A 12,092-nucleotide genomic window follows, 5' to 3' on the forward strand; every position below is an offset into this window, starting at 1 on the left:
AGTTTTATTTAGGTGCAATTGATATACAACTGATGTACATATTTACTGTATATAATTTGATGAGTTTGGACACATGTAGATACCCATGAAACCATCGCCACAATCAAGATGATAGATATATCCATTAGCTCCAAACGTTTCCTTGTGCTTTTTTTTTTTTTTGCTTTTGCTTTTGCTTAACAGCGAGTTCCTGTTGTGGCGCAGCAGAAACAAATCCAACTAGTAACCATGAGGTTGTGGGTTTGGTCCCCTGGCCTCGTTCAGTGGGTTAAGGATCTGGTGTTGCTTGGCTGTGGGCCAAGCGACTTCAGCTCCAACTTGACCCCTAGCCTGGGAACCTCCATGTGCTGTGGGTACAACCCTAAAAAGACAAAAAAATGACAAATAAAATGAAATCTAACATGTACTGTTCATAAGGGAAACAAGTACCATTCTTTTAAAGGTTGTGCCCTGCCCCCTCCCTCCTATCTTGTAAATATGCATAAAGATATGTAAAAAGATATAGATATTATAAGGAATTGGCTCCCATGATCATGGAACATAACCAATGGAAGGTACAGATATATAGATGCAGATAGTGATATAGATATCTGGTTGGTTCTGTTCCTCTGGAGAATCCTAAGACAGATTTTGGGGCTGAGAAGAGGAACACTGGTGAAGCTAATAAATACCTAAATATGTGAATGGCTTTGGAACTGGGAAATGGGTAAAGGCTGGGAGAGTTTCAAGGTGTGTGTTAGAAAAGCCCATTTGATGGCTGAAAGACTTAAATATACGACAGGACACCATCAAACTCCTAGAAGAAAACATAGGCAAAACACTTTCTGACATCAACATCATGAATATTTTCTCAGGTCAGTCTCCCAAAGCAATAGAAATTAGAGCAAAAATAAACCCATGGGACCTCATCAAACTGAAAAGCTTTTGCACAGCAAAGGAAACCAAAAAGAAAACAAAAAGACAACTTACAGAATGGGAGAAAATAGTTTCAAATGATGCAACTGACAAGGGCTTAATCTCTAGAATATACAAGCAACTTATACAACTCAACAGCAAAAAAACCAATCAATCAATGGAAAAATGGGCAAAAGACCTGGATAGACATATCTCCAAGGAAGATATACAGATGGCCAACAAACACATGAAAAAATGCTCAACATCGCTGATTATAAGAGAAATGCAAATCAAAACTACCATGAGATCCCACCTCACACCAGTCAGAATGGCCATCATTAATAAATCCACAAATAACAAGTGCTGGAGGGGCTGTGGAGAAAAGGGAACCCTCCTGCACTGCTGGTGGGAATGTAAACTGGTACAGCCACTATGGAGAACAGTTTGGAGATACCTTAGAAATCTATACATAGAACTTCCATATGACCCTGCAATCCCACTCTTGGGCATCTATCCGGACAAAGCTCTACTTAAAAGAGACACATGCACCCGCATGTTCATTGCAGCCCTATTCACAATAGCCAGGACATGGAAACAATCCAAATGTCCATCGACAGATGATTGGATTCGGAAGAGGTGGTATATATACACAATGGAATACTACTCAGCCATAAAAAAGGATGACATAATGCCATTTGCAGCAACATGGATGGAACTAGAGAATCTCATACTGAGTGAAATGAGCCAGAAAGACAAAGACAAATACCATATGATATCACTTATAACTGGAATCTAATATCCAGCACAAATGAACATCTCCTCAGAAAAGAAAATCATGGACTTGGAGAAGAGACTGGTGGTTGCCTGATGGGAGGGGGAGGGAGTGGGAGGGATTGGGAGCTTGGGCTTATCAGACACAACCTAGAATAGATTTATAAGGAGATCCTGCTGAATAGCATTGAGAACTATGTCTAGATACTCATGTCGCAACAGAAGAAAGGGTGGGGGAAAAAGCTGTAACTGCAATGTATACATCTAAGGATGACCTGACCCCCTTGCTGTACAGTGGGAAAATAATAAAAAAAAAAAAAAAAAGAAAAGCCCATTTGAAATCACAGGTATTTCTATATACCAAGGAGAAATATTAGATAATTACCTTTTTAATACACACATTTACAATAGCATAAGAAATCAAGTATGTATGTATGTATGTTTGTATCTATTTATTTTTGTCTTTTCTAGGGCCACTCCCATGGCATATGGAGGTTCCCAGGCTAGGGGTCAAATTGGAGCTGTAGCCGCCAGCCTACACCATCGCTCACAGCAACGCCAGATCGTCAACCCACTGAGCAAGGCCAGGGACCGAACCCGCAACCCCTTGGTTCCTAGTCGGATTCGTTTCCACTGTGCCACGATGGGAACTCCTATTTGTATTTATTGTCTGCATCTGTGCCTTGTGGAAGTTCCCCGGCCAGGAATCAAACCTGAGCCATGGCACCTGCAGTGACACGGCCGAATCCTTAACCTCTGCACCAAAAGAGAACTCCAGAAATCAAGTACAAAAGACAAATATAACAATAGCTAAACAACCCCTAGGAAGAAATATTATAAAATTTAAAAAGGGACATTTGAAAAGGCCTAAATTAAATAGAAAATAACACTGTAATACTAGATTGAAAGATTCAAGATTATAAAGATATGAATTCTCTTTTAACTGATAATGTATCAATTCAATCAAGATTCCATCAAGACAGGAGTTCCTGTCATGGCGCAGTGGAAACGAATCCGACTAGGAACCGTGCATGAGGTTTCGGGTTCAATCTCTGGCCTTGCTCAGTGGGTTAAGGATCTGGCGTTGCCGTGTGATTAGACCTCTAGCCTGGGAACCTCCATGCGCCATGGGTATGGCCCTAAAAAGATTCCATCGAGATTGAAGGTTCAATATATCAAGATTCATTATAATCTTGAAAAACATGGTAATTTTTTTCATGTAGTCACAATTTATGTGGAAAGGAAAAAGGCCAAGAAAGTAAAAATGCCTTTAAAGAATGAATTGCTTGAGCTTCCTCTATAAAATATCAAGATTTATTATAAAATGACAGTAATTAAAACAGTATGGTATTTGCAAAAGCATACACATAAATCTTTGGAACACAACAGTTCCCAGAAAAAAATGTATTAGGAATATTTAATGTACTATAAAGCTAGTACTGTAGAACAGTGGGGGAAAAGATCAAACACGGGCCTTAGAGTGCAGATAGATATTGCAACGCTACAACCAACAAAGGTTCGTAATCAGAATTTGCAAAGGAGAGTTTCCTGGTGGTCTAGTGGTTAGGATCTGGTGCTTTCACTGCAGCTGCCCAGGTTCAATCTCTGGTCTGAGAACTGAGATTCTACATCAAGCCACCACACACCGTGGGGGCAGGGGGAGGGGGAATGAAATCAGAACATACAAGGAGCCCTATAAATCAATAAGAAAAAGACCGTTAACCTAGTGGGCAAGTGGCAAGAAATTTAACAGGCTATTCATAAACGAGGAATTCCAAATAGACAATAAACATATTAAAAGTTCCAAACCTCATGAGACGCCACTAGTTAAAATAAAATAGTTAAAAACAAGTTTTGGGAGTTCCCGTCATGGCTCACTAGTATCAATTAGGACTAGTATCAATTAGGATGCAGGTTCAATCCCTCAGTGGGTTAAGGATCCAGTGCTATGAATCGTGGTGTAGGTTGCAGACCCGGCTTCGTTCCCAAGTTGTGTGACTGGGGCTATGGCTGGCAGCTACAGCTCAGATTGGACCCCTAGCCTGGGAACTTCCATCTGCCCTGCAGGTGTGCCCCTAAAAAGTAAAAAAAAACCCAAAATCCAAAAAACAAACAGGTTAACTGGAGAAAGGCATACACATTTTATTGAATTTTTGTATGTACCTGGGAGCCTTCCCAAGAGAATGAGCCTTAAAGTGACCAGAGTAGGAGGCTTCTGTACCTTTTAGACAAAGGAACAATATATTCTTGAAGAATTAACAAGACAAAGGGCTTTGGGTTATGGGTAATGAGTGGGGAAGTACCGTGGGAGATACGGGTTAGTTTAACAAGGTTTGTCTATGCAGCCTTTCTGGCTTTAGAGTCCCTGTGCTTGGTGATGAGAGTGTTTCCCTCCTCTTGGTCCAGGCACGGTGCCTTACACAGGAGAGATGCGTAACCTGTTTCAGGAGCACAAAGGAGGGTCAGAGTGTCCTTGCATGGCTGTTTCTCCAGTCCTTTAATTCAAGTATGCCAAAGTGGCATACTTGGGGGGTGACACCTTCTGAACCTCTTCACTAGGCACTATCAGGGATGGCCTTCTTATCTTTAGTTTCTAGTTCATTTCTCTATTACCCACTGTGGATGGAATCCACCTGCTCAGTTTTGTTTTTTGTTTTGATGTCATGGTACTTCCGCATGGAATAGAATGATGAATGTGGAACAATACATGCTGAGGACAGTTGCTCAGAGGTACAGGCAGGAGCAGCCGTGCCTACTATGGAAACATTTTGGCTATGGTCTTGTATATTGATATATTTCTAACACAAATACTAAAATTACAGTTTTGTAACCCATTATTGGGAAATGTTGTCATGTTCATGACTTCCATTAAGCATCCTGGATTCTGGAGTTCCCATCATGGCTCAGTGGTAATGAACCCCCAGCTAGTATCCATGAGGACCCAGGCCTCACTCGGTGGGTTAAGGATCCAGTGTTGCCATGAGCTGTGGTGTGGGACACAGACGTGGCTCAGATCTGGCGTTGCTGTGGCTGTGATGTAGACCAGCAGCTAGATCTCCGATTTGACCCCTAGCTTCCAAACTTCCATAAGCCACTGGTGCGGTCCTAAGAAGACAAAATAAAGTAAAATAAAAAAAAAATAAATAAAGAGTCCTGGATTCTACACAGCGATCTCTTGAATATTTGTTTTCCCCCACTTGTTTTTCTAGGCTGATCCAATTGAGAGCATATTTGAACAGAATCTGAAGATCAAGTTTTACATCAGTTCCGGGTCCACATCTCCGTCGTCATACAGTGGAGACGAAGTGGACCCAGTTAAGGTGCCTCTCTGGGTTAACCGTGCTTCAGAACGTTTCACTTGTAACCCAGCAAAGGGAGGCTGAATCCCATTCAGAAACAGTGTCATTCCTCTCCTAATCAAATGCATCTCCTAGTTAGGAACAGGCTATAGAGAATATTAAGTTTAACTGATAACACAGAGATTTGAGACTCGAATAAGAAAACTGCTCCTGAAAATCGGTACAAAGAGACCAAATTCTACCCGCACTTGAACAGATTGCTCACTGATGGGATCTACTCTGAAGTGAGGATTGTAGCAGAGCAGAGAGCTCACGGTTAGGTGAATGAGGAAACAGTCAGTGGTGCAAACCATGAGGGGACATAGTCTGGCAGGGCAGCGCTCTCATTAGGTGCATTGCTGTGATGAACATTAAGGAGTCGTAACAGGAACACTTTATATAATCATATCCTAACATCAAGCCTGGTATTATGCAAGGCATAAAACTACATTGGTGATTGCACTTATTAAAATCAGAGCAAATTCCACATCTCCTACGTAACGGTACATAAAATAACTCTTTACTGGCCCTTCACGTTGATCAGAGAGTGGGACTCTCTGCCGAAGAAAATGTTTCCTCCGAGAGTCAAAGGGTTTGGTGTCTCTCCGCTCATGTTCTCCCTCTTCAGAAATGCTGTTCTCTCCCTTCTCTGCATCTCATTCATGCTGACTAATGTGGGCAGAATTGCTTTGCTGCCCGCTTTGGAACTCTGGGAGCTGGGTGGAGGCATACAATTTGGTTTGGAAAACTTCAGTGTGGTTTATAACCAGGGCTAGACTTTGTTTTCAGATTCCACTCAGAGCCTCTAAAAAAGATTTTTTTGGGGGCCACACCCTCAGTATGCAGGATTGAACCCAGGCCACAGCAGTGACCTCGAGCCTCAGTAGTGACAATGCCAGATCCTTACCCTGCTAAGCCACCAGGGAACTCTGAACCTCTAAAATTTTATTTTAGATTACTGTTTTAATATTTTAATAATAAAATATTTCCATCATGGAAGAAGGTACAAGGAATAATTGATCAAGAGCCCATATTCCTACTTCCCACAAGTTGAACAAAAACAGTTTACCATTTCTGTTTTAGATAAAAAAAAAATTAAGATAATTAAGAAGAATTGAGCCCATCTGACTGAATCTTTATTTTTCCTGGGAGGTTACTGGATATTCTGAGATCCTGCGCTTTCTTCCTGTCCACCGTCTTTTTTTTTTTTGTCTTTTCTAGGACTGCTCCCGTGGCATGTGGAGGTTCCCAGGCTAGGGGTCGAATCAGAGCTGTAGCCGACGGCCTATGCCAGAGCCATAGCAACTCTAGCAACTCGGGATCCAAGCTGCGTCTGCAACTTATACCACAGCTCACAGCAACGCCCGACCCTTAACTCACTGAGCAAGGCCGGGGATGGAACCCGCAACCTCATGGTTCCTAGTCGGATTCATTAACCACTGAGCCACGACAGGAACTCCCTGTCCACCTTCTTATATTTTACCTCTTAGGCTGTATCCTTGGTCTGCTTAAAACACAGATAATAATCCTATTGTTTTACAACTTGTTTTGTCAAATGCTTTTTCTTCTTCAACTGATATGACAATGTGTTTTTTTTTTCCCCTGTTGGATGGAAAATAGTGTCCTTCTAAACAAAAAAAACCATATTTAAACCTAAAAAAAAAAAAAACTAAAATTGCAGTTAAGTAATCAATATATTGCTTCCTAAGAGGGAATCCTTATTATACCCATATTATAAATCCATATGAAAAAGTGTATTTGTTGGGATGCATAGTTAAAGAGGGCTGTGAAATGGTAATTTTTTTCTTAATATCTGAAAATTTGGCAAATGTCCTGAATCTCCTTCATTACCATCAATTTTTTATTGTATTTTTTCTCCATGGCATTTAGCATCCTAACAAAAGAGGCATTCTTCAAGTCTATATATTTGTATGCCCTGCTCAACTGTGTAGCATCTTTGCTTTCAGTCACCCAGTATCATCTGTAAGCATCCCAATTCCTTCTATCTCAAAATGTGTTTCTTGGAGTCCTGCCATGCTCAGTGGGTTAAGAATCCGGCTGCAGCAGCTTGGATCTCTGTGGAGGTATTCAATCCCTGACCCAGGCACAGTGGGTTAAAGGATTTGGTGTTGCCATTAACTGCAGTGTAAGTTGCAGCTGTGGCCTGGATTCAATCCCTGACCTGGGAACGTCCATATGCTTCAGGCGTGGCCATAATTTTTTTTTAAAATGTATTTTCTACTGTTTCCTGGGAAAGAAAAAGTTTATATCGTATGGACAGCTTAATTTTATATGATTTTGAAGTCTAATTTTTAAGATGTAGGCATTTTCTGGAGGCTCAGAGGGTTAAGGATCTGGCATTTTCACTGCTCAGGTTCTGGTTACTGTTGTAGTACTGGTTTGATCCCTGGCCTGGGAATTTCTGCATGCTGTGGGTGTGGCCAAAATGTAATCTAAATTACCTGAACATATTTTTGGATTATTGGTATTCACAAAATCTTGCTGAATCCTCGATAATTGATTTTTAGTATATTTCTGCATGTTTACGGAAAAACATATATAATCCCTCCTACATTTATATAACATGTAGTTCAAAGAAATATAAATCCCTCCTACATTTATATGACATGTAGTTCAAAGACTCTTCTGAAGATTGTGATCATATATTTACTTATTCAAACTATTTTTCAAATATGTGTATGATTAATAGTCTCCTTTTAATGTAGCCTACATGCTATGACACACATTTTAAAATAGCCAAATTGAAATAAAGTGTGTGAAATATATATTTTGTTTTTAGAAACTGAAAGCATCTATTTAAATTACTGAAAATATATTTTCAATACTGTGAGACTGTTAGTATTTTTGTCTTTTTGTCTAACACATATAATTCTTTTGCCACACTTGAGAAATAATTTAATTCTTGTAATTTTGGTGATATGCGTTATATTTATTTTTAATTTTTAATTATGTTTTTAATCTCTTTGATTCAGATCACAGATTCTGCTCATCTTCCAGTTCACACACCAACAATAAGGAGAAAAGAATGTCATAGTAGAATCCTCTTTCCAACTAAGGTATATGATTTAGTTATAAACTTAGCAGGTCCTTGAAAAATGAAGCTAAGTTGGTTTTGGTCTGATCACCACCTAAATAATCCTTCTTCTTTCTTTTTCTTCTTCCTCCTCTTCCTCTTCCCCTTGCCCTTTCCCTTCCCCTCCTCCTCCTCTTTCTCCTTCCTCTCCTCCTCCTTCTTCTCCTCCTCCCCCTCCCCTTTCTTCTCCTCCTCCTCCCCCTTCCTCCTCCCCTTTCTTCTCCTCCTTCTCCTCCTCCCCCTCCCCTTTCTCCTCCCCCCTCCTCCTTCTCCCCCTCCCCTTTCTCCTCCCCCTCCTCTTCCTTCTTCTTCTTCTCCCCCTCCCCCTCCTTCCTTTCTCCCCTCCTCTCCCCTTCCCCTCTGGCTCCTCCTCCCCCTTTTCTCATTCCACCCCCCCCATCCCCTCTCCTCCTCCCCTTTCTGTCCTTGGTAAGTTTTGGATCCTTTAATCAGAATTTTCCAATTGTGAAGTAATTAGGGGCAAGAATCATAAATGCTGGTGAGAAAAGGGGGAGCTGCTGTTCTTTTTGTTTAAACTGAATTTGGGGCAGGGTGGGTTGGAGGAATCACCAGAATCACCTTTTCAAAGTTATTTAACCATTGGTGTGTGTTTGGTCTCCTTGCTTTGTAGAATAAGACCCACCGGTTTTTCCTCACATCCTTTACTGCCCCCACCAAGTGTCACCAGTGCACGTCTCTGATGGTGGGTTTGATAAGACAAGGCTGCACCTGTGACGGTAAGAAAGGAAAAGATACATGGAGTCAGAGCCACAGCACTTATACCTCAGTGTTTTGTCAGCTTGGTGGTTTAGTCAGCTCCATAACAATGTACACAGACAGGGTGGCTTCAAACACATATGTTCCTCACGGGCTGGAAGTTCAAGGTCAGGGTGCAGGTATGGTCTGGTTCTGGTGAGAACCATCTTCCAGGCTGCAGACTCCTGACTTCCTGCTGTATGTCCTCATCGGGTAGAAGGGGCCAGAGAGCTCTATGGGGTGTCTTTTATAAATAAGGGCACTAATTCCATTCAAGAGGGTCCCACCCCCATCACCTCTCAAAGGCCCCACTTCCAAATACTGTCACTTGAGGATTAGGATTTCAACATATCAGTTTTGAAGGAATGCAGACATTCAGTCCATTGCATTAAGTTGTTAAGCAGAAATTTTGTTCTCTCTCTCTCTCTCTCTTTTTAGGGTGGCACCTGCAGCATATAGAAGTTCCCAGGCTAGGGGTTGAATTGAGTTACAGCAGTCAGCCTACGCCACAGCCACAGTGATGCCAGATCCAAGCTGTGTCTGCAACCTACACCACAGCTTACGGCAACACCAGATCCTTAACCAGCTGAGTGAGGTCAGGGATCGAACGCATATCCTCATGGATTCTAGTTGGGTTCTTAACCCTCTGAGCCACAACAGGAAGTCCAAAATTTTGTTCTCTCTGAATTATAGCAGCGTGGCAATGAACTGATCACTTTATTAAAAGTCTCTCTGAATCTGTTTCATATCAGAAAGATTGGGTGGGTGGTTGTAGGAGGATGAGGGGGACCTCTGTGCAACTCCACAGGGCTTCGTGTTCTCACAGCCTGTGTGAACAGCACCTGCAGGCAGGGCCACACTTACTAGGAAGATGTATCGAGACGTAGCACTAGTAGAGTCTGAGGACCACATTCACCAGCTGAGCAAGACGACTTTCCTGCCCTCTACACCATGAAAGTCAGAGACACCTTAGCCATAAATGTGTCCCAGTGTATTAAACAAAACGGGATTTAAAATGGAGAATTATGTACTCGACACAATTCTCCTAGGTCAGTAGAGGCAGTTTCTGAGCTGGGCTCCCACGAGTGTTTGCTGCTGCCAGCATCACTCAGTCTCTGCTGAGCCCAGCACAGCTGCCACTGGTGTCACAAGATGGCAGCTCTGGAAGTTGTCACCATTACTGCAGCCCTTAAAAACCTGCAGCTTCTGCCAGGGTCAGGAAGGACCCTGCTGCTCTAGAGTTAAGAAAGCTCCCATCAAGTTAGGAAGCCACTTCTGTGGCTGTGACTCACCCTCCATCTACCAAGATCCAAGCCAGTAAAATGGATGTGCTACATCCTGCATCTCCCGGCTTTGACTCTACTCAAAGTCTCACAGAAAGTTGTGGTATTAGTGGAGCTTAAATCAGGTCCAAAACTTAGTTCCAACAGAGTCTGGGAAATGTCGTTTTTAGCGTTTCGACCTCTACAGTGGGGGTCGAGGTGTCAAATCATTGTATCCCCCCGCCCTGCCATCACCACAATCATATCTCTTTCTTTCCTTCAAAAAGCCTGTGGGTTCTCATGTCATACAACTTGTGTAGAAAAAGCTCCCAGAGCTTGTCCAGTGCCTTTTCATCAGAAGAAAGTTGCTTTCTGCCTAGATGCACAGAAAGGCATGGGAACAGCCTATGAAGGCCATGTCTGGGTAAGTGTCGATTTGGGGGTTCATATGAACTCTTTTTTTTTTTTTTTTTGTCTTTTTGCCTTTTCCAGGGCCGCTCCCACGGTATATGGAGGTTCCCAGGCTAGGGGTCGAATCAGAGCTGTAGCCGCCGGCCTACACCAGAGACACAGCAATGCAAGATCCGAGCCTCGTCTGCAGCCTACACCACAGCTCACGGCAACGCCAGATCCTTACTTAACCCACTGAGCAAGGCCAGGGATCAAACCCTCAACCTCATGGTTCCTAGTCAGAGTTGTTAACCACCGAGCCACGACGGAAACTCCAGATGAACTCTTTTAAAGAGTTAATTAACCATTTTTCAAAATGTGCGATGTGTGCACATTTATCAGAAATATTTATGATATGTTTGTTACACAGTACTAATTACATGCAATTGAAAATATTTATTCCATCCCAAAGTAATTTCAGAACAAATTTTAGCTGTCCCCAAAAGGATATTTTCAAATGTCCCAGTGTTTCCTCTTAGATATTACCTTGCAATGAACAAGAGCTAAACTTTCTACTCATGATATAACTTTGACTTCCAATCAGCAATGATAAATTATGAGACTAAAAGGAAAATAATCTTCTTGGGAAATATTTAAAATCTGAGTTGAATTCGAGGCTACACAACTTGAATTTAACATTACCTCGAGGCAAACCTGTGACTGGTATTCAAGTTAATTGAAATGGTATTAATCTTATTTTCGCAACACACGAATCGTTCAGTCCTCAAAGGAACTGCCTTGCTGTAAAATTTCAATTATGTATATGGTGCTGTTCCAGTTTTTAACAAGAAAAGTGATAGATTTCCAACACATTTTTATTATTTTAATTTTATATGTAATAATTGGGTAGGATTTGATGTTTCAGCTTGGATTGCTTTTATTTGTTTTTTTTTTTTTTTTTTGAAAAATAAAAACTAAAGATCCCCAAGAAAGCAGGAATGAAAAAAGGATGGCAGAGGGCATTGGCTGTAGTCTGCGACTTCAAACTCTTTCTGTATGATGTGGACGAAGAAAAAGACTCAAAACCCAGTGTTGTAGTGAGTCAAGTGATTGACTTGAGGTAAGCTTTGAAAGGGAGAACAATTTTTATCAAACAAATTTGAGAATAGAAATGCCCTGATGGTTCAGAAGGTTGGGAATCCAGCATTGTCACTGCTGTGGTTTGGATCACTGCTGGGGTGCAGGTTTGATTCTTGGCCTGGGAACTTCCGCATGCCTTAGGCATGGCCAAAAAGAAAAAAAAAAAAAATCTGGGAATAAAAATTGTTTTTGATATTTTAACAATAGGGTTGTTTTTTAACTTATGGTAACTTTATTATTTTCTCCATTGCCATGTGAACTTTAAAATAGAAGATGTTTGTCTAAGATTTGCATCATTACCTCTTAGGTATGGCTTATAATTGCATAATACTTTTAAGAGTTTTTGAGTCAAAAGTTTATTTTGTGTGTGTATGCGTGTGTAGCAGGAAAAGAAACACAACCTCAAAATTAGACACTCTACCTTGAAATATTATTCATGTATTACAA

At 41.4% G+C, this 12,092-nt stretch overlaps 1 protein-coding gene across 30 annotated transcripts in view; it reads left to right on the forward strand.

The window, feature by feature from the left end:
* Positions 1-12,092, forward strand: part of LOC100157850 (CDC42 binding protein kinase alpha-like) — a 72,852-nt gene that overhangs the window by 37,107 nt on the left and 23,653 nt on the right. For 21 of the 30 annotated variants that reach the window (XR_014826407.1, XR_014826408.1, XR_014826409.1 and 18 more), the window contains 5 exons: positions 4,875-4,985; positions 7,997-8,080; positions 8,729-8,834; positions 10,403-10,539; positions 11,486-11,625. Coding sequence is in view for 27 of the 30 variants with exons in the window: in XM_084994563.1 (XP_084850689.1) it covers positions 4,875-4,985; positions 7,997-8,080; positions 8,729-8,834; positions 10,403-10,539; positions 11,486-11,625 (578 nt within the window). In the remaining 3 variants the exon portion in view is untranslated. The remainder of the gene's footprint in view (positions 1-4,874; positions 4,986-7,996; positions 8,081-8,728; positions 8,835-10,402; positions 10,540-11,485; positions 11,626-12,092) is intronic. The other 9 variants (XM_084994567.1, XM_084994584.1, XM_084994568.1 and 6 more) reach the window with 1 other exon arrangement.

The sequence above is a fragment of the Sus scrofa genome, chromosome 14 (genome assembly GCF_054392235.1).
Source record: "Sus scrofa isolate SSC_HxYL_T2T_F1_AM1 chromosome 14, Sscrofa_HxYL_maternal_Yorkshire_Landrace_v2.0, whole genome shotgun sequence".
In the NCBI taxonomy this organism is placed as follows: Eukaryota; Metazoa; Chordata; class Mammalia; order Artiodactyla; family Suidae; genus Sus; species Sus scrofa.